The 23,549-nt window shown below is 37.4% G+C and overlaps 1 protein-coding gene across 1 annotated transcript in view; it reads right to left on the minus strand.

Moving 5' to 3' along the window:
- Positions 1-1,267: 1,267 nt before the first annotated feature.
- RORB (RAR related orphan receptor B) overlaps positions 1,268-23,549 on the minus strand; it is a 136,942-nt gene continuing 114,660 nt past the window's right edge. Inside the window, exons 5-10 of the mRNA XM_015849152.3 lie at positions 15,561-15,682; positions 14,124-14,256; positions 12,539-12,646; positions 9,842-9,952; positions 5,113-5,225; positions 1,268-4,753 (exon numbers count right to left, since the gene is read on the minus strand). Coding sequence (XP_015704638.1) covers positions 4,598-4,753; positions 5,113-5,225; positions 9,842-9,952; positions 12,539-12,646; positions 14,124-14,256; positions 15,561-15,682 — 743 coding nt within the window. The 3' untranslated portion in view covers positions 1,268-4,597. The remainder of the gene's footprint in view (positions 4,754-5,112; positions 5,226-9,841; positions 9,953-12,538; positions 12,647-14,123; positions 14,257-15,560; positions 15,683-23,549) is intronic.

The following is a 23,549-nucleotide window of genomic DNA, read 5'->3' on the forward strand; positions in this document are numbered from 1 at the left end:
GTAGTTTTGCACCCTCCTTGTGCAGTAGTTGCTAGGTCAGAAATCCCAGCAACACTAACCCAAATGGGAAATGAACATCCATGCAAGCTGTGACCATGAAAGAAACAAATCAATATTATCTTCATGGACAAGTGCAGTAGCTGCTCCACCAGAGCGCCTTAACCTCACACAGGTGTTGAGACAGTGATGATGTTCAGGGCACAGCAGAGAATAAAATGGTGCCTTGGAAATGAATTTGAAGTGAACTATAGGAAGCATGAACTAAAAGTATTAAAAAGTAAGAGTGATGACATCTCATATCAGAAGGGACCAAGGGCCTCTGACTTCACAAGGGGTTGAGCACCTTCTGTGCAGTAGTGAGATGTCTCCATTTCTAGCAGCCTGTTAGAGCTATGGGAGCCTGACAACACGCAGAATCAATTCCTAAATGCTGCCTGTCACAAGACAGTCCTAAAATATATGTTGTTTTTGGAAATCAGTTGGTTCATATGAATGCTTTCTCTTGTCCTGTTTTTTGCTTTCTTGTTTGTTTGTTTGTTTTCCCTAGCAATTACTACAGAAATCCTTCCATTAGAAGAAAATATGACTCTTGGAATTAATTCTTTATACAAAGAGCTGGCAAGAGTGGTATTTACACCAAAATTAAGTCCCTGTGGCAGTGTAACAAATAGTCTGCATCTGCCTGCTTGATGCCAAGGATAATTTAGATCAGTGTGGTACAATGAACTGAGAGCAATGTGAGAAGACTTAATATATGTTTTGAATATTCTTTTGTCAAATATCTGGGGTTAATCAGTCATTAAAAATTGTGTCCCATCTGAAAGAATTATCATGAAAAAAATCAACAAGCATAGCCACTGCTAAAGAGCAGATGTGACAAGTCCTAGTTCTAGAGGTTTAATTGAAGGGCTTCAGATACTACTGTACATTAATGAAAGCCAACAAATAAAGCACTGTAGTAATATTGTCTGAATTTTGTGATTGGCTCTGCAGTTACTTAATTGAACTTGTACTATTTCATTGTTTACAGTCTGAGGATAACTTGAATGTAAAAATCTGATAATGAGAATTTAAAATGTCATATACAAATGACTGTATTAACAGTGATGACAGAAATCCAGCCTGTAGCATTTCATCACTATTTCTTGTTCTGTGCACAGTTAACAAAGGGCAGAAGTACTAATTTACCTGTGTAGCCAGACTGAAATCACAGAAAATTAAATAAGTTTTATCAGCACTGGTTAGCACCAGTAAATATCTGAATTAATTTTTGCTATGAAAATAAACAAATTTCTTGCTCAAATTCTGTATAAAATAGAAAAAAAAAAAAAAAAGAACAAACTATTTATAATATTATTTGAAGATAATAATTTGTTCAGCAATATTTGTAGTTGTTTGTACAGTCCTGCAAATTTTGTGTACCATTGCTAGTGCTTTTAGGACAAAAGAAAATAATCCATTTTTAATCTCAGACTGGATGCTGCTTGTTCTGTGGTCTCTGGTGAGTTATTTAACTGCTCTGATTTCATTTCATTATCTTTAAAAGAATGGAAATAGTCCTTACTGATTGAAGAGATCATGAGGTTGCAGTGACTTAAGAATAGTGCTTTAAGGATAAAACTCCTTATATATAATAATAATAATTGTTAAATAATATGTCTTTTTCACAGGTGATCTTCACTTTATCATCTAGCCTACGGCATAAATCATAATACCAGCTAAAGATGGATTGGCTCATTTAACAACAATAAAGCACTTTCAATATGTAATACATGAATGTGGATTATTTATAAGCATATCAAACTTCTTTGTTTATTAACCTTAGTGACAGTAATAGTTATCTCACTTTATATTCTGTGTATTGGCTAAATATGTTACTTTTAATGTACTGAAAATAACAGATTGTTATTATAATGGATTTCAAATTAGCTTATATATATCTAATATATATATGTGTAAAGATGGTCTCATACTGAAGAAGACAAGGAAAACATGAATCCCCTGCAGTTAAAATTGAACTCCTATAGGATTCAGTTTGATTTATTTTTCCAAATATATACAAATTGACCTTGCGTAAATACTGGTTAATTATTATTATTATTATTTTTAATATTAGAAGTAGGTGGAGCATGGAGTCCTGTTCATGGATTTGTCATGTAAAACAGTCTGCAAGCAGATAAAATAACATTACAAGAGGATGTCAACCTTAGGTCTTAAGTGGTAAAAAACAGCATCAAAAGCAATGTCTTACTACATCAACTGAAGACATTTTAATATAATCATTGGAGTATGTGATAGAAATTTGGTACAAAAAGATTATTTTAAATTTGCTTTATTCTAGGGATAAGAAATTTGGAAGATTGCATCATTTTTACAACAAATCTCTGAGCAAAATTAATTTGGCTGTGCAGATTTGTATCTGTTTTGTACTCAGAGTAGATTAACAGAGGAACATTTATTAGCTAAGGGTTTTATAACTGCTCTTGCATCAAGTCTAGGATTGCTAAAACAAGGATAGATACGGAGTCATGAGGTGTGTGTGTAAACTTAGATAGTGACTGGTGGTGGGCGAGGGGAAACTTTACCCAGAGTTTGGATTAGGGTGTGAATTACCTGTTGATGCAGAAAAAGGAATAGAGGACTGACATGGGAACTATGTGGTCTTCTGGATAAGCCAGGGGTTTTAATCTATCACTGGCACTAGTTTCTGCAACCACTCTCGGCCCCAGCCATGTCCCCATGGGTTCCTAGTGACACAGCTCTGCCCTTTGGCCTGGCAGTGGGGCCTTCAACTCTTCCTCACCAGCTCTCAGTTCATAGTGCCTTCTTGTGAGCTTTGAAATAAGGAAATACATCTGTTCACATCCCTGCCTCTGCTCTCTTTCCACTGGCAATTCCCTAAGGACACTTTTCTGGAAAAAACTCCCAACAGATAGACATGATGATATGGACAGAGACATGGCAAGAAGTGAATACCTGCTCTTCCGCAGGAAAAAGTTTATGGATTTTTTTTATTTTTATTTTTTTAACTCTGGCAGAATCCAAATACATTAATCATGACTGCAATTAAACTTAATCTACAAGACTGTGTCTGTGGCAGTCTTCCACTCCTCTCTGTATTCACCTTTGGTTTTGCATGCAAATGCATATAAGATCAATTTAGAGATGGACAAAAAGAAAGCCCCAGTCCTTTGTTTGCCTTCTGAAGTGAGCATCAAATCAACCCTATGTACGTATATATATATGTGTGTGTTTAACATATATGTATATATGTGGAATGGAAACCATCAGTCTTGTTTAGGTGATGGTTTTGTTGGAAACAGTGTTATGTTCGTAACACTCCATAACCATGGCTATTGTTCACTTTGACTTTCCTCCTCCCTTCCTTTCTCTGCTGCTACTTTTCAGAGCTACATTTTAGGCTTCCTAAGGTTTTCACCTTAGGTTTTATTTCAGAAAAACAAAACAAAACCGAAACCAAACAACCAAACAAAACAAAAACAAAAAAACCCAACAAAATACCAAAAACCAAGCCATGTCTTGCAACTATTTTTCAAATAAGCATATAGTAAAAAAAAATAATCTTTTGTGTAATCAGAGAAGTGGGTGAGATAGTCTATGCTTTTATTCTGTGTTTCAGATGACTTCACTAACGCAGGTCCCAAAATGTTCACTCTTACATATGCTGTACCCCTGTAGCAGGGAGAAAATTGACAAAAAGCTTTTCCTCTCTCCACTGAAATAATCCAGACAAGGCTTTTGCACCATTAGTATATTCCTGATGTTTCATTTACAGACTGCACATATGCACTACATTACACATTTCAGGAGTGATCCTGTCATTACACACTGGCTTTGATGATTTAACTCTGACTGGCAAAGCAAATTGTGATTGCCCAAAGTGAATCTAATATATTACTTGGAGAGCAAGAAATGCAGGACAGCCTGGCTGAGCATCCTTTAAAAGTAGGCATGGGACTTTTAAGCTACAGCATGTATGTATATAATACATACATACATACATATGTATATACAGCATATACATATATATATATGTATTTCATACATGCACAGTATTTTCAAAGACAGCTACAAATTTCCACATGCATTAAACTATCTAAAAACATAGAAATAGGCAAGACTAATAAGTGGAATTTTCTTAAATTATATTTCAACAATAAACAGCAAGAGTAATACTGCAAAGTACTGCTCTATTCTCATTTATATCTACAATAAAATTCTATGAACAGTTGTCTCCCAAAACGTATCCCAATAAAATAAAATTAAAAAAAAAAGTAACATCCAGTGTCCTATATTTGTATATTCATTGTAAGTTCAAAGACAAACAAAAAAAAAAAAAAAAAAAAAAAAAGAAAAAGAAAAAAAAAGGTAAACAAAGAAAAGAGAAAAAAGACATCCCCACTCAGAATTGCATATTTACATTCTTCAAACTGTAGCGGTGAAAAATAATTCTATTAAGTGCAGAACATTCCTAGTGTTGCAGTAGTGACATTTTTAATAAGTTCATTATGAAAACATTTCTTTTTGTCTTAACAGTGATGCATTCCATGACTACGTGAAAATTTCATTATCCCCTTCACTTGCAGCCAGTGGTTGAGTCTGGATTGAAAAGCTCCTTGTATAATGGAGGAAATAGTGTGTTCACTATATCTGGGTGAGACTGTTTAAATACCTGTAGTTTCTCTCCGTGCAAGTTGCAAAGTGCAGTAATGGTTGGTATCTTGGCTATTAACTGTGAGACATAAAAGAAGAGGGAGGAAACAAATTTAGTGCAAGTTACTGATTCCAGGATTAATTAATGTAGCATCTTGTTGGGAAACTGCAAGTGCCAAAACCACATTTAACAAGGAACTGCCTCTTGGGGCTCTCATTAAAATAGTCTGATTCTCACTAAGGTACCAATAAAATGATTCATGGACTGAACAAAATATGATTTAAGAGGAAAGAAGAGAGAGGAGAAGAATACAACAATGCTCACTTTGATACAATGGGAGCAAATAGTATGATAATTTTATGTTAATGTAGTAGTGGAGAAGTGGCTAGAAAAAGATATTTGTCTGAGAAAGGCTTAGCTCTTTTTTAACAATTTACCTTTGTCAAAGTCTCATCATCGAGGTGGTTCTTCTGGATCACATGCTGAAGTGCAAAGTAAATCTTTTCCTGAAGCTTCTGGACCTTCCTTGGCTCTATTAACCAGGCTCGATCTAAGAGAAAGGAAGGCAAGAGCTAAGGACAGGTGTGGGATATGTCATGGATGAACAGTGTCCAATGCTAGCAAGCGTCTATAGAAAATGTAATTCCCATGAGGAATGAAGATAGTTTTAGAAGCAAATTATCTTAATCAATTAAAGGATCACCTGAGAGATTAATCGAGATACACTAAGCATCCAACAACTAAATAATTGCTCCGTATTTCTGTTTAAATCAGTGTTAGAGAACGATGGGAGTAGAAATGAAACAAGATCCAAAGCATTTCACCACTTTTTGCTGGTACATTCAGTGCTCTAACTTCATATTGCCGAAGTAAAAAAACATAACGTGCAATTTCAGTGTCTTAATACATAAATGATGAGCATATTGATCAAAACAGTTATTTCTTTGAAAACAATGGAATGTAATAATTGAAAAATTAAAGCAAAATATATCTCATTATTTACTAGACTAACATTTTGAGACCATATGTTATACTCTTTATAAAAAGAAATGGCTTCCTTCAAAAGAATTTCTTTAATAATTCAAAAGAATTACGAGCTGTTGAAATGTCCTCAAGTGCAAATTTCTTGTTATTTAAAAATATTCTCTTTTTAAACAACGCAAAGGAGAAGATAATCTGGAAGAATTAACAATTACAGATATAGCTGTTTGGACTTATACTGAACTCAAAGCCCAAGTGTAGGAGGTCTTGCCACAGGGCTTGAATCTTAACATACACATTGAAAGGTGTGGGAATATCCTTTTTATTTCCAGTGCTCATTTCCCTACCTCCCTGAGTTACTAACATTATCCATAGAAATAATGTAAGTTAAAAGACTGAAGAGTATTTCAGCACATAAGAATCAGGATTCTGCCATTTGTCTGACTGTCTGCAGAGATGTTTCTATGGAAAATGTCCATCACCAAATTCTCTGAAAAGAGATAAACCCAAGCCTCTAGAGACTTAGCAGGTAATCAGACAAAGAAAACAATATTTGTGCATAGCTTAAAGAATCATGATTTTGGAAGGTAAACCAATACTGACATTGGCCACAGAAACAGAATTAGCTGAGAGAACACACAGTATTGACAAAAATAATCTCACAATAATATTTAGGCTTTACAGGCTAAGTGTCAAATTTTATGTTCTTGTAAAACATGCCTTTCAGTAGTATTAAATCAACACCTAATAGGTAGCAGGCTGAAGCTAGAAAGATTTATCACAGAAAACAATCCTTTAAGATTTATCTTTCTGCCACAAAGATGAGCTTAAAAATAGACTGAGGCTGTGGGAGCACAGGTTTCATCACTTGCCTGTCATGGAGTATGCTGTATATAATGCAAGAGTTCTTAAAATCACAGCGTAGGCTAGGTGAAACTTCTACTATGAATATTAAGTCCATCTCCCAAAATGTAGTTCCCATTTGCAAATTCATTTGGACTTTCCACATACCTCTAAATATATTCACAAAAGTGGAAGAAAAAGTCAATAGATCAATGGCTACCCATATGGGATTTGAAAAACTGATTCAGCTCTACAGCTTCCCTTTAGGTTTTGACTCTTCTATCTTTGAAGACTGCACTAGCCACTGGGTAAGAAAACACTGTAGAAAAGGGTGAAAGATAAAAGGAAAGCTGTTCAGCAAGATTTTCAGAAAAGATACTGGCAAGGTTAATGTCTTACCACCCATTTCCAACATATATGCAAGTGGAGAGTCATTCTACATCATTAACCTTAGAATCAGAAATCAAGTGCAAGAATCACCTCTGATAACCTTAAAGTACAAAATCTGGATATGTTCTCGTTGTCAAATGGAAAATGGGCCTCAAGCTTGACTTCAGAACCTGAACTATTGTGTTAACAGATGTTCTTAGGTCATTCCACCCCTGCTGCTATTGCTCTGTTCTCTGTAAATGCTGAGATTAAGAGCACAATAATCACCTTTCAGTGCAGTGGCCTCTGTAGAAGAAAAGCATGAATATGAGTGCTCTCCAAAGAGAGTGGCTATGTCCCTAAATTAGTGAGTGGAAGAACAGATGCAGTTTATTCTCAGAACCAGGGCCTCCTTTTTTTCACCTTTATGTATGTTCGCAAGATGAAACACTTTACTGTGAAGAAACCAGAACATCTAGTGCAGAGGGAAACTGATTATTTTTCTATCACTTTTTATTATTTTTCAAAGGAAATAAATGACAACTTTCAGTGTCATTACAATTCGCAGACTTAGCCCAGCTGAGATAGAGCTTATTTGAGCGACACAAATTGGCAGTCTTTTAATGGAAGAGAGGTTGCCTCCTCTCAAGGCTATGATGCTTCAGCCCATCCTGTCTAATTGCTTCTTCCATGTCTAAAGATACTCTTGCTTGCAGACAACATGAAGGGGTCAGCACACATTAAAAACTTTCACTTGTGTTTTTGGGTAAAGGAAAAAGAGATATTCAATGTGTCCTCTTGCTAGCAAGTAGGAAAAAAACAACTTGGTCATTAAATGGGAAACTGTGGGTCACTGAAGTATTTCCATTAGTATTACCAGCTTTAACCTTCAAGCTAGATAATGGTGAAAAAACTTGGAATTACTTTTGTGTATCTTAGCAGAGGATGCTATTCAAGAGATACCCAGCTTTGAAGGCAGTGTCATGGCTGATGTTTATCATGACTGAAACGTATTACTAAAGTTAGTGGAGAAGGTTTTACAACACATGCTTGCAATACAGTTGGCTCAAAGCCAGTGCTCAGTTGCTAGTTATTTCAGGCACTTAGTACAGCTGTGGATGTGCGAGAGATGTTGCTTAGCTGAAAGTCATTAAGAACTGCAAAGCTCAGAACTTTAATTTCCATCAAATGTCTACCTGTAGCTCAATGCACTTCATAAAGGACTTGATCAAAAATCCATTAAATCAGTCCACTAAAATCAATAGGAATCTTTTCGTTATTCAAATAGGCTCTGTCCAGGTCTAAGGACACTCAGAGATGATGGAATATTTCTGTGACCAGATTTTGTCTAATTGGGCTATAATTTTATTTGCCTAGATTAACTGGGTGACAGAAATATTACTTCTTTTTAGTTTGACTAGAAATCACATATCCGAGTATTTTTCTTTCTCCTTACAAATGAGATGCTTTCATCTGAAATAAAGTGCTTATAAGCCAGCACTGAAACCATTTTACTGCTTCTGTCTCTTCCGGGAACACATGGATGTTAAAATAAGAAAAACCTGCTTGTATGATTGAATGATTCAATCATTCACTTCATTTTTTGTTGCTTGGTTCTTAGCATGTTGCTCAAGAATTTACAGTTTAGATTGCCCCAGAATTCCCAGGTTGTCCTTAGCTTTGCATGGAGTCAGTCTGTTGACAGGTCCCTAATGTCAAACATGAGCAGATGCTGCACATCTCCATCACGGTTTGGTCTTATTTGTGGAGAAAAGTACTGCTAGAGAGGGACCTGTCAGGGTACTGTGAGTCCCCTGTCTCAGGAGAAATCAGGGCCCCTCGGAGGTGTTTTACAGGCAATTTTCACTTCTATGCAGAAATAGATGGTGGCTGAAGAACATATGTTGCAATGGAAGCACATTGGAGGGTCTATTCTGGAGCAGCCAGATCTCGTGCTATACACAGGCATTGGCTTGACCATTTCAACCCCAAGGAAGTGGCCACACACAGCTCAGAGGGAAATCAGGAGTAGAGTTCTTTCTGGAGGTAACATTAAGGAGGAGAACAAACATGTTGACACCATCTGTGCTAGTCTAATTCTGCCTAATGTAATCTCCTCCACAGATGTACAAGAGGGCAAAGTGACCTAGAGGAAGTCTTTAGTAGAACAGACTGGAAAAATAATTAATGGTGGGATTGTTTGTAAAGACCTTTCAAAAGGTTACTCTTAATGGTAGTTGGAAGCCTTACTCCCCTGAGGCATGTTTAAGATCCCATGCTAAATTGTAAGGCTGCTTATGCGGAGCTGTGGTATGTGAATACTTGAAGAAGAGCATTTTACTTCTGGAATTACTACCTCTTAAATGGAGTTAAATTCAGACAGAGCTTCATGGAGGTTTTTACTGCTCATGTTCTTATTGACATAGAAGAATCCATTCATAGCTGAAGATTTTAACCTGCTCAGGGATGTGAGGTTTGAGCTCACTGAGGATCCAAGCAGGAACGTGCACCACCTTGGGCAACATATTTCTCTGTGATCTGAAGCAATGCCAGCAGGCACAGCTTGTCTGCATGAACCTGCTCCATGCCTATTACCCTCATTCTCAGCACTTATTTCTCTCTCATTTTCCAGTCTGTCTTTCTCTTGCATCATGAAATAACTTACAGACACTAAGGAGATGGTCCTTGACTGAAACATAATCAGTCTTTGCCTGCAGGTTAAGATCAGGTAGACAATTCAATTTTATTGTTATTGTTTTTTAATAAATAACTGGTATGTTACATATTTTGCCTATCTGTAAACTTCTGTGATGGGTTCACCACATTTGGGTTTATCTTCAATATGTATAACTGCTGACATTCTACCAAAAAGAACTGGAGGTGTGTTTGAGTAATGCAGGTATTCTTCCTAATGCGTACATACATAATATTCCAGTGTAAACCATTATTTAAGCAGGTAGACTGGAACAATACCTGGTGATATCAGAACAGCAGATGAAAACAAGGCAATCTCCTCCTCAGTAAGCTGTAAGGAACATAAATTCTTTGCAAAGTCAAATGCTTCATTCACCAGATCATCTGAACCTACAGACCACAGAGGAAAAAGTCAAAATTAGATATTTATTAGCTGGCTTGAAAAGTATATAGGTTTTTTTTTTTTTGGGGGGGGGGGGGGCGGGGGGGGGGAGGGGGAGGAGAAGAAAAGAACAAATGAGCAAATGTCTGTGTCTTTAAAACATGCCTTTTATCAGCTATTAAAATTCCACTTGCTCTAAAGATCAACAATTTAACTAGTTAACAGCGCTCCCTGTTAACAGGTGAGGTCTTGGAAGACTGGAGGCTTGCCAACGTGACTCCCATTTACAAGAAAGGTTGTAAGGAGGATCCAGGGAACTACAGGCCTGTTAGCCTGACCTTGGTGCCAGGGAAGGTAATGGAACGGATTGTCTTGAGGGAGATCACGCTGCAGGTGTGGGATGACCAGGAGATCAGACCTAGCCAGCATGGGTTCATGAAGGGCAGGTCCTGCTTGACCAATCTGATCTCCTGCTATGATCTTGTGACCCGCCTGATAGATGAAGGAAAGGCTGCTGATGTGGTCTACTTATACTTCAGAAAAGCCTTCGACACTGTCTCCCATGTTATTCTCCTGCAAAAGCTGGCAGCCCGTGGCTTGGATGAGTACACTCTCGGCTGAGTAGGGAGCTGGCTGGAGGGCCGGGCCCAGAGAGTGGTGGTAAATGGAGTTAAATCCAGTTGGAGACCAGTCATGAGTGGTGTTCCCCAGGGGTCGGTGCTGGGACCTGTCCTCTTCAACATCTTTGTTGATGACATGGATGAGGGCATCGAGTGCACCCTCAGTAAATTCGCGGATGACACCAAGGGAGTGTCAATCTGCCTGAGGGTAGAGAGGCCCTGCAGAGGGATCTGGACAGCCTGGAGAGCTAGGCTGATGCCAATGGGATGAGGTTCAACAAGACCAAATGCCGGGTTCTGCACTTTGGCCACAACAACCCCAGGCAGCGCTATAGGCTTGGGGCAGAGTGGCTGGAGGACTGTGTTGAGGAAATGGACCTGGGGGTACTGATTGATGCTTGGCTGAACATGAGCCGACAGTGTGCCCGGGTGGCCAAGAAGGCCAACAGCATCCTGGCTTGCATCAAAAACAGTGTTACTAGAAGGAACTGGGAGGTCCCCCTGTTCTCGGCATTGGTGCAGCCGCACCTTGAGTACTGTGTTCAGTTTTGGGCCCCTCACTGCAAGAAAGACATTGAAGCCCTGGAACGCGTTCAGAGGAGGGCTATGAAGCTGGTGAGGGGTCTGGATCACAGGCCTTATGAGGAGCGGCTGAGAGAGCTGGGATTGTTCAGCCTGGAGAAGAGGAGGCTCAGGGGAGACCTTATTGCTCTCTATAACTTCCTGAAGGGAGGTTGTAGTGAGCTAGAAGTTGGCCTCTTCTCTCGTGTAATCAGTGCTAGAACTAGAGGGAATGGTTTTAAGCTATGTCAGGGGAGATTCAGGCTGGACATTAGGAAGTATTACTTCTCAGAAAGGGTAGTCAGGCATTGGAATGCACTGCCCAGGGAGGAGGTGGAGTCATCGACCATGGGAGTATTCAAGAAACGTTTGGATGTTGTGTTGGGGGATATGATTTAGCTGGGAAGTATTGGTAATGGTTGGACTAGATGATCTTCTAGGTCTTTTCCAACCTTGATAATTCTGTGATTCTGTGATTCTATTTCATCTACGACTAAATCATGCAGCGGAACACAAAAGTTATAAAAAATTAAGGGCACAACTCGTACAAAAAAGAACAGAGATTTAGAAAGAGGTTCTCTTTTCCCAGTGTGAAATGTTATTTATAAACACATATTAAAGCTAAGGAGGAAAAATATATTAATTAACAGTATGAATATTCTAAAAAATATTTGAAAAGGACCAAAATACATCCAGTAATACACATGAACACACGTTTTATTCATGCAAGGCAGTGCAATGTTATTTTTTTTTTTCAAGTAAATAAATCTATATGGCAAAGTTTTGCAGTAAATTACTGTTCTTGAATTTGGTTCTGCTTGCATCATGCTAAATTTGCCAATTATGTCTGCTCCATAACCCATAATTCCATGGATTGCCGGAACACACCCACTGACATTTCAGATAGAACTTTATATCATGTTCAGAAATGAAGTAATTGTTTCAAAAGACAAATCTAAATGAGCTTAAAAGTTTTAAGCTAAACAGCATATTTGCTAAGTCCCTTCATATGTTTTGTCATAGTTCATCATTTTAGTCCCCTCTTTGCTGGAATGAAATTTTTTTTTTTGCAAGACACAATTAGCGGGACTAATTTGATATATCAACTATAACTGACCTGTGGTGATAAACCACTTAGCTTCCACCATAACCTGTGTTTTATTCAGAGCTTTAGATGGCAGAGTAAAAAATCTGATAAAATCCTTATAGTGTTCTTTTTCTTTAGAGAAAAACGCCTTCTATTACTGGCAGCCACTGGAGCAGCTTTTCCATTTCAAGTTTAGAGATTCAGAGGTTTTGGTTTCAACATTTACTGAGGGTTTTTAATGTTTATCAGTGCTTTCAGAAGGATAAATCTGACATTATTTGGACCAATATTTATTGAAAGGATTGAAAAGAAAAGGTCCAACATACCCAAGGCTTTGAACATCTGCATCCCTCCATACTTCCCTTCAAACAGAACAGTATTGTTGAGTGGGTTGAAGGCACGGCACATTCTCACCAAAACCACTTCCAAGCAGCCTATAGGAGAGAAAAAAGAGCAGAAGTACCACAAATTATTGCAGGCCAAAGCCTTCTGGAGGAATCAAGATAATCTCTCACTGAATATGGGAAAAAAATACATCTCCTTGATTTAAATACAGGAAATGGGTAATATCTTTCCAGTCAGACTAACTTTTCCTTTGGCTTATTTTCTTCAGTGCAGCAAGTTGATACTGTGGACTTAATATGAATTTAGACCTGGGCATATAATGTTAATTTGAAATACTTTATCCTGCAAACTTTGGTTTCCCTTATTTTTCTTTTAGGCTGGGAAAGAACCAAAGGAACAGATTTTTTATTTTTAAATTTATTTTTCTTTAAATATTTTTAAATTTATTTGTTTATTTATTTATTTTTTCTTTTAATTCTTCCTACAGAATTTCCTGTTTAGGGAAAATGAAGGAAAAAAATAATTTTAAGCACCTTCTAAATAAATCTGAATTTCCTACAAAAGAAACTCTGAATTTGAGAATTCTTTTGCAGATACATTTTTAATGAAAGTCCAGATTTTGTAACTTCTTCTGCTGGGCATTAACTGCAAAACAGAAAATACTCCTGAGATGTCTGCATCCTTTGTCCTTTGCATCTCTGCTTCCTCAATCCAGTCTCACTTAAGCCACAAACCCCTGTGTTCAGAGCAAGGAACACACCCACTTTCAAATGGAATGAACAGTTCCCTCTTGAAACAGGAAGTACTTCTTATGCTTTAATGAGTAGCCTCACACTGCATCACACCCTTTACACATGGAGGGAGCGAGAAACTGATATGACAGGGTGAATGCAGTTAATTACCAGCAGTGGCTCACTTGGTCATGCCATTTAGTCCTACTGAGTTTAGTAGAGTTATTGCATAATCACAACAAATCTTGTCATGCTTCCTACCGAGGACAGAAATTATCACGTCCCACATCAGGGAAGGAAACCTTTTTCCACCTTGCCCTTAAGCACACATGTGCACACCCAGGCATGCACAGAAAGCATGGCCAGAGCACGCTGCTGTAATCCGCTCTCATTTAGTCGAAAACCAACTGGCGCCAGCATGGATTTTCCCTCCTGTGCACTGGCTGGAGGGTATCTCTGGAGTCTCATTAAAAAGATTAGAGATGACCACAGAAGCATTCACTAATGATAAGTGGGGATTTACAGGGTGGCAGATGACTGATTCAACCAGCTCAATTCACGGGGTCCTTCCACTACATGTCAGGTTGGGGACTGCAGTTGCTGCAATGACTCTCTGTGTGTATATTTAATAAGCACAAGTGGCTGTAGAAAGTAGTGGATCAGAAAACAGTAACATGATTAATGGGTAAGACTATAGAAGGGTTAATGCAGCTAATGAAACAGACTGAAAAGTAAGGTTCTATCAAAACGAAAATGAGCCAAAGAACAGGACATCTGAGCACATTTCTACTGTACTGGAAGCTAAACCAGTCTCAAGCATTTGGTGTTTACCCACCTGACTTAAGGAGGAGAATTTGGTCATTCTGGCAGAGCTCCATGAAGCCTGTTATCCGCTTTGCAAACTCCACCACATACTGGATAGCATGAGTGATCTGAATGGCACACTGCTGCCAAAGAGCTTCTCTGGTCTTCCGGGAAAACACAGAGGGAAGAGCAAAACAATAAGTAAGTGAGTTCATCTATGTGCTAAGAACTTGCAGGAATTCACAGTCCTCTGACTAACTCATCCCCTCAGCCCCCACCATGTCATAACCAGTGGCATCTCTGCTTTTCAAGGTGCCTGACAACTTTCATGAGAGGGCTGTTTTCACATGTTGGTTGCTTTAGTGGTCCAGACTGTGGCATTACCTCTTCAAAGAGGGAGAATACTTCAACCAGTGTTGAAATGTGATTTTAATGTTGACTTTTGCACATGAGAGACAGCGGAACAAACAATGTAAACAATTCAGTGTACTCTTAGGGAGAAAGTGGCACAGTGTTACTGAGTCATATAACAGAATATTTTTACTTGTTTGAAACCTTAAAAAATAATTGGGGTATAATTACTGTCTGAATAATGACTACAGGAAATTTTTGTCTCACTGATAACTATTTCCTTTGAGCATGCACATGTGCAAATGCACACTGGTGCCTTGGATGAGCTGCAATAACTCTGCAAGCTGCAGTATGTTTTCACTTCTACTTGTACTTAGCCCTATGGCTTTCCTAGGACAAGCAGGAGTCTCTTCAGTCTCTTGCACAATCAGATAAGCTCCCAGCTGATATCTGTCTGTAGAGTCAATGCTAGTGATGGAGACACAAGAGTGCAAGAGCACACCTTGATTTCTGTCGACTGAGATACATCTGAAGAGGTGTCAGTAAGAAATATTCTGAATGGGACTTAAGAATTACAAAGGCAGAACAAAAATTCATTGTACTGAGACCATTTTTTTTCCCCATCCACTTCTGAAAAACCTCACTTTAAAGAGAAATTTAAATTTATCATTATTTACTGTTTATGGGTGATATTTGGTTTCTCACAGTGAAAAGATCTGTTACTCATGTAGAAAAGGAATGTGCTTCTAACATCTTTCAAAATGATAAGGGAAAAACGGATTTCTTATAATTTTTTGAAAAGCCTTACAAGAGAAAATATCCAATTCTCATCACATTAAAGTTAACAGAATTTCTACATAAGGTTTATACATCTAGAAACAAGCAATTTGTAGAAATCTGGATTCTATGACCATGTCTGAGTTTTGACATTAACAAAAATCCCAACATGATGGAAAGCTATTTCTTGTTATGAAATATCACTCCTCTGTTTTCAGTGACCAGGGTCCTCTAAGATACTTAAAATAATACTTTAACCAGCTTGTCCTTGTCAAATAATTCATGGTTAACAATTTCAAAACATAGGGAGCAGCAGAAGAAGTATATTGTAGGATTGTACCTTGCTCTGGTAAACCTTTATTTCTTCATACGTGTGGGTCTGCCATGCTAGCTGGTGTAACTCCTCCATTGTATATTGGCATGTCTCCAAGTGAGATTTAATGATATTCTGTGCAATTCGATCTGAGGAGAAAGAAGATCTCACATGAGACATTTTGGTGAACAGTAATTTGCAACAGCAAAATGCTGAAAACATTAAGTTGCAAAAGAAAGATAAATATATATTTTTTAACCTTCCCTTCCAATTATACTTCTCTCTCTCTTTCCTTCTCTCCCTCCTTTGTCTCTCTTACAAATATTTCTGAAGTTGTCTGTTGCAAGATGTTTCAGTACCAAATACAAAGCCAAAGGATGTTTGACAACAGATCCGCACATGAAAATAGCAATGAATCTTATGAAACTATTTGAATTCTTTCATTCTGGAAGTGATTTTTTTTTTTTTTTAAGTATTATTTTTAATGTTTTCAAATAAGTGTCTTTCGGACATCCCAATTACTTGAACACTTCTGTCTGTCCCAAGACTGTGTGGCTGCCCACACCCGGCTGCTCAGTCCCAACATGGGCATTTGCATTACCTTGGTATGACTTAAATCAAAGAAGCAGGAAGCTGGCCTATCTTTCCTCCAGTTAGGTTTTAGCTGTTTAATTTCTGAATCATCTCAGTGGTCTCTAGCATAGACACTGGTGCTAGCAAGGTGTGAAAGCTGCAACTTGGTAGCCTATTTTAGAGGAAAGAGGAACAGCCCTCATGCTCTGTGGCAGCACATGATTAAGTTACATTAAAGTTATTCTGAAAACAGCTTTACATACTATTTCAGAACAAGAAGAATGGGATGCAAGGGGAATAGTAAGCATTCTGCGCTGGCTGGAAATCCCCTTGAGACTAACAGTAAACTTGCCAGGAAAGTAGTGAAAAAAGACCTTGGCTCCAAAAGCCACTTGAGTGGATTAAAGATTTTCACAAGAAAATTCTAGCATCATTTCATTAGCACTGGATATTGAAATGTCTCGATTAAGCTATTGAAATGTGATTTCTTAACTTGCAGCTTTGAGACCTGTATGTCTTAAGTGGGCAGTGGAACTGAACTGAAGCACTTGTGGCAGAATGTGCATTTATCAGAAAAAATATTATTCAAAACAGGAGAGGACTCTGGTAATGCATTAGCTGAGCCCAAGTGTGGGAAATCTAAAGAACTAGGAATGTCATCATTTACTCATCCATATCCTCAACAGTCTTCTTACAATGGGTGGATCAGGTTCTTTGGAGTCCCAAAATATGATTATTGTTTTGGCCAAATGTTATCTGAATTTAAAAGCACCAGCAAGAAGGAAAGCAGAAAAATGAATGTAAACATACATTTTGCCTGCAATAATGTTATAGGAGTATGATTTAAAGGAAAAATGTCTGTACTACTGTCACAGTTAATAAACAGGCTGAGTGGAGAGGGTCTGAAGAAAGCACAGAAGAGTTCCAGGTTTTTGTACCAATGAGAATATCTTCTCTAATCAGTCTTTACAGGTACATTTTACAGGTTGACAGTGCCCTTAGGTTTCCTATGAAAGAACGGACTCAAGAGTAATGATAGCTAAAAGTGCATATTAGCAATTACAGAAATCTACCCAACATTTTGCCACGGAAGAATGAATGCAAGTTTTACTTCATGATGTTAAGATATTGCATATAGTAGTTAAAACATCACAGATAAATGTGCACGTTGGAATAAAAATTGAAAAATGAAAATGAAAATGAAAAATTTTAAACTACTTTTTTTTTTTTTTCTAAGGACGAATAAAGGATAATTAAAGAAATACTAGTTAATAAACCCTGTTTTGTAAACATATTTCAGACTTTCACCCCCATATTGACATATTTAAAACAGTTTTAATAAAATCCATTTTCTGAAAACATCATAAGCTATAGTACTGTAAAAAGCATATACCAGTACCCTGTTGGGAGCATTCTCAACAGCTGTGTTTCTCCTATCCTACAGGATACAAGGTTCCACTACCATCTTTCCACACATCTGGTCTTGACTTCAAGTCATTTTCATTTTTGTTCTCATTTTCATTTTTATTTTAATTTAATTTAATTAAATTTCATTTCATTTCATTTCATTTCATTTCATTTCATTTCATTTCATTTCATTTCATTTCATTTCATTCACTACCTTAAGCCAGAGATTTCAAGGGTTCCCTGACACTAGGAAGCTGCAGAGATGTATCTCTAGCTAGAAATCCTGTTTCCATGGGATGCAAAGGACTAGAAAGACAGTAACAGTCTTGTGACCTCAGTGTACTTCTCACTGAAATGTTGTTGATGTCCATAAGGTACATCAGGTTTGCAAAATTCATTGTATGAAATAACAACTAAAGAAATGTTGCTATTAAGAGTGATAATAAAACTTTGCAAAAGTTGCCTTTATCAGGAGCATCTGCTGCAAGTTCTTTAGTAAAAATTAATGACTTCAACAAAAAGGAATTACTGAGACTGTATGAAAATATACAATCAGAAGTAATAATCACAACTGTAAACTGCATTATTTTAAAGCTTATCTGACATAGTATGTAAATGTTAGGTGTTTTCTCCTCTGCTTTCCTCTGAGTTTATTATATCAGAGTTATGGTATGCAGCAGGATCAGCTAAGACTGCATAACACCATGAGGAATCTCGAAGGCACAGCGTAGCCTGGCAGATTGACTCTTGCTGATATTTTTTGTTGGAAAACAGATTATTTTTGAACAAATGCTGTAATTCATTAAGAAAAAAAATGATCTCTAGAAGGAAGTATTTACTTCCAGAGAGGCACACTAGAAACAAAATAGGATCACGAGAAACAACATCATCCAAGAAAATGATTGATGGCTTTAAACAATATGAGGTCTTGAAAAATCAGAAGTAGTCAGAGAAGATACATCTTGGAGTGATCAGTCGTTTTTCATTTCTGGATTGTCCATGTACCAGTTTTCTGCACAGACTCCTAGCTATACTGTCGCATTCATTCCTAGTTGGTTTATAGTGCCTCTGAATTTCCAAAGAAAAGTAAAGCACACCAAAACAGTCTGTGTGGTAAGCACCTGTTCTGAAGTAAAACACACAAAAATGATAAATATTAGAAGTGGTACCTTACAAAATCCATGATCTTTAAAGAAAGCTGATTTTATGGGTTCATCCCTTGGATTATAGGAAAGTCTTCCAGTAGGACTGGTTTCCCAGCACAGATAAGAATGGGAGATTTAATATGTCCTGCTTTCACAGAAATCTCCAACACAACAGGAGAGACAAGAATTTAATTACAGCACACAGCTCAAATCCCCAGTGAGAGATGTCCCTACCAGAACTTGACTAAGCCCTGACAAAAGTGGTGCAGAATAGGGAAAATGTGCTTGAGATATTTCAAATTCTTCCCCCTTGCCCTTCCAAATAACTGATTAATGAGAAAAATTGACAAAACAGGTTCTTTGTCAAATAAATAAGTGGACCGGCAGTGAGTTTTGGACAGCTCAGACCGGGACAGAGTAAGCTGCAGGGCATAGGAGGGCTGAGGAGGTTCCCTCCTGCTGTTGGAGCCCAGAAAGATGTTGAATTATCAGGAAGACAGTGTCGTTCACTGGGAGAAATGCCCCCAGCATGAAGAAGACATCAGCCCTTTTGTTCCTCAGAGTGTTCTCATGTGACAAGATCTTGACAACAACAGCCTGTGTTTTTTAACAGCCCTGCTGCATGTACCTCCATTACACGCCTCTGCTGCCAAAGCTTGCTCCTGAAAGACTTGCCAAAGATTATAGTAAGAAAGAATGGAAGAAAGTAACAGAAAGTGAAACAAATCAGAAAAAAAAAAAAAAAAAAAAAAAAAAGCTAACTAAAATTTAGAAAGAAAGGCTGAGAAGCTGTAAGTTGAATAGTACTGCTACCCAGTGAGTAGGAGAAGTAAACAGCACCCGGCAAGACACAGAAACAGTATTCAACAATGAATTGATGGGGACTTTTCAATGCAGCACTGTAAAATATAGTCAAATTCATAGTAAGAGATGTCCAGAAGAAGCTGAAAATCATACTTCAGGAAGCTGAAGATGAGAGATTATCTGTCAAAAAGATTTGTTCCTATTCAGAAAACAATTGTAGGCTTTTTGAAATAAAACAATTGTGTATGCATGTAATTCTATGGTTTGTAAAATGCAATTGGTCAGACTAGATGGTAGCAGAGTTGTAACTAGAAGGAGTGACAAAAACATGAATGAAAGATGTACACATGTGCTGTGAGAAAAACAAAGGCTGTCCAACATGCAAGGGAGCCTGGTAACAAAACAAATGTCTACAGAATGTGCTCCTGGTTTTGCAGCATAGTGGATGCAAATTAGGCTTTTAAAGTCCATACAAGAAAGGGAGAAGAAAAAAACATGATTCTGCAATGCTGGCCAAATGAACAGAGCAGTAAGCCCTATCATCATTAGTGCAACAAAGCTTTGGATGTCACTGCCATTCCACCATCTGTCTTTCTTTCTCCCCAAGATTTACTGGGTAAAAGACACCTCAAGCACATACATGGGAGCAGCCTGCAAAGGCCAGCAAGATGCCAACTTCTGGGACAGATATAGGCCCGGCCATGGCTTCTGTCCTGCCCTTGTCTGTCACCTGCTGAGTAACCTCTTTACCAAAACTTGTCAGAACCTAAATTTTTGAGACACTTCCTTCTCTTTTTTGGAGTTGCACAGTAGTTAAAGTACTGGGTGCTCCTGACAGAAAGATAAGAGAAATAACAAGACTGAACGGCTGAATTCAATCAGCAGAATTGGCCAAAAGTGTATGTGGCAAGGGAAAAGCAACAGTGCACAGACGGTACAGCTATGTAGCATAAATGTGGGTCTACAACTTACAACTTTTAGAACAGCAAATGACCTTTTCTATTTCCATTTTTAGCTATTCATCTGAATTATTCCTTCCTTCCTTACCTATAAAAATTCTTTATTTTAGGTTATAGTAGATGCCTCACAAAAGGCACACTGAAAAGATTATGATCGCTCAAATATGCACTGCACCAGTGGGTTAGGAGCTGCTTAAATCCAAAGTAAGTACAGAAAGTTGAACATTGCAACCTAGATAATATAAATCAGCCTAGCACAGACCTGCAGGGGTCTATCATCAGCTGATGAGTCAGCCTTGCCTTTTTCAGACATTTCCGTGTAATATTCAGTGACATTCTACCGCAACACTGAGGAAAAGCTCCAGCTTGGGGTCAAGTTCAGTGCTGGTGGGTATGAGTGTAATAACTCCAAAGACTGCACACAACATTCACCAGCTGTGAATTTGGCCTGCTAAGTGGAAATTATCCACAGGATTTGGCAGTGTCTGCTTCCTACAAACTCTGTAGTTCTTTCATTTGCCACTCTTTTCTCACGAGAGATCCTAGTTTTTCTCACCGTTCCCTTATTTTGCACTGGGAACTGAAGAACTTTGAAGTATGCCTCCTAAAACACTGATAATCATCCCCAATTAAAATGAATAATGAATTTTTAATTTGCCACTTACCCTTAGGATCCAGTTGAGTAGCTAAGAGCTCATCTCAACTTATATCCTAAGTTGAGCTCTCACAGGGATCCACTTTGAATTAATGCTGCAAAAACATCACAGCTTTGCCTGGCTGCTATAAGCATGCACACCAGTTCATAAAAATATCAAAACTCCAGATATAAATTCTAAATAAAATTTATTTTATAATCAAAAACTTTTTTATACTCTAAATAACTCTAGTCTACTACTAAATCAACACTTCTCTGTGCTCTAATAAAAGAGAATCACAGCTACTTAATATGATCTTTTTTTGAACTAATTTCACTATGAAGATTCCAAAAAAAAAATAAAAATTAGACAGCAGTAGAGGCAGCAATGCAGGCAGTGAAGAAAAAGTATGTCCTAAAGTGGCTGTCATACATGAATAATGGGTCCCCAATTCTTTTTTCTTTAAATGGTCTGACTGAATTTTTTTTTTTTGCATAAAAACAAAAACAGTTTTTCCTTAAAGTGTTGGCAAAAAACAAACAAAACCCCCCAAACAAACAAAAACAACCCTCCATATTTCATTTATCCCCATTTTCCTCAAACCATAATGCAGAATTTCTTTCCAAAAACCTTTGTAGATTGACTTCTAATTTCCACAGCTCTCATTTATTTAACAAATTTGTAACACCACTTCATATGCAGCCTAGGAAGTTGATACAAAACATTAAAACTCCCATATGAGACTAGAAGAGCTTGAATATGGCTCAGGCATAACGTTCTCTTGTGTTCAAGTTATTGAATGCTTAGCATCAGGCACAGACTGAACATTAGGTGAACATTATATGTGTGAATTCTGTATTTCCTCTCTCTCTCTCTCTTCAAACAAACCAGTGTATTAATTGCCTTTCAAAAAACAAACAAACAAAACAAAACAAAACCTCCAAAACCAAACACACAAACAAAAAACAAGCAAACAAAAATGCAATCATTTACAAAACATGACAATAAAATTCAAGATCCTACTCCAAAAGAAGCTAGAGGATAGACTAGGAACTCAGTTAAATCCTAGAGGATTTACAGATGTGTAAAGGTCTCCACTTAATGATACTTTTCCTGGGTTGTAGCCAATTTAGTGTAGAATGCATAGTTTGAACTAATTAGAAATCATTTAGCTGGCAGCAAAAGCATGATCCAAGGCAATGGCTAGAGATTATAGGACATAGGCTCTATAGGCACCATATAATTATCACAAATTTGTTGAGATGAGCTGTTTCTTAGCTTCTTCCAGCAGAAATTTCACAATTATATTAAAACTGAAGTTGTTAAAAATAAGAATATGGTTTCATTTACTACGTTTGAGCAAACATGGTTAGTGTGGACATTGGTCACCATAAAAGCTAGAAATACACATGGAACTGTTTGAATACTAAGACTCTGTTATTAGAGTTGGAAGCATTTCCTTTGTAATAGTCCTCAAAATGTTGGAGTCTAAGCAACCATTGGAGTACTCTACTCACTGAAATAGATATATATTCAGATATTTATAAGTATTTAATATCATTTAGGTAAAAATGATGTAATATCATTTAGGTAAAAATGAAGAGTAATGACAAAACATCCAACAGCAGTTCTGTATCCCTGAAGACATCTGCATTGGATCAGAGTGACATCACCACATACATTAAGAAGGTGAAGCAACCTGGTTATTGTAAGCAATTCTAGATTAAAAATAAAATAATAATAATAAAAATCATGCAGTCACAAAAAAGAACACAAGACAGTGCTCTGTATATGAATATCTTGCCTTAACTATTCCAATTTTTTATGTAATTTTCATCTGTGCAGAAGTATTTCACTATGAAAAACTGTATTCTGATATTCATCTTCATCATTTGTCTGACTTTCAAGTTTCACTGTATTTTGCCTCGAACACATGCATATTCTCCTCTCATGTTTCACTTCAACCTTTTCCTTATATGTTTCCACTCTTGTACAAGAATAGTGTTGTTTTTTGAAATGAATCAGAAATGCATGGACTATAAAAAGGCATTATTCACTACAGAGCTGGGAACATAATCATAAACTGCATAAAAGGCTTCCTTTACTATGGGAGGGAAAACAGTCAAGTGCATGAGGTGAGCAATTAAATCTACTTCATAGAAGGTACGTGGTGTGTGGAAGAGAAGTATGGCAATAGGAACTCACAGCTAAGAAGCTGCATGCACATTGGGATAAAAAAGAAAAAAAAAAAGATAAAAAGAAAAAAAAAAGTTAAACCCAAGTTTTTATTGGCTTCCTTGTAGATGAAACTTAGAGAACGACTGAAAAATATTGTACGGGCTGACAAAGAAACACAGCTTAATCTGGACCACAGATTAAGCTCTCAGAAAGCACAGAGTAAGTGTACATACTGTCAGTGCCAAACTATAGGAAAACACCACGCAGAAACACTAAGGAGAAGGCAGCATTGACACTGGGATAAAGGAGTTGCTC

Source organism: Coturnix japonica, chromosome Z (genome assembly GCF_054131305.1).
Source record: "Coturnix japonica strain WE chromosome Z, WE-NBRP24, whole genome shotgun sequence".
In the NCBI taxonomy this organism is placed as follows: Eukaryota; Metazoa; Chordata; class Aves; order Galliformes; family Phasianidae; genus Coturnix; species Coturnix japonica.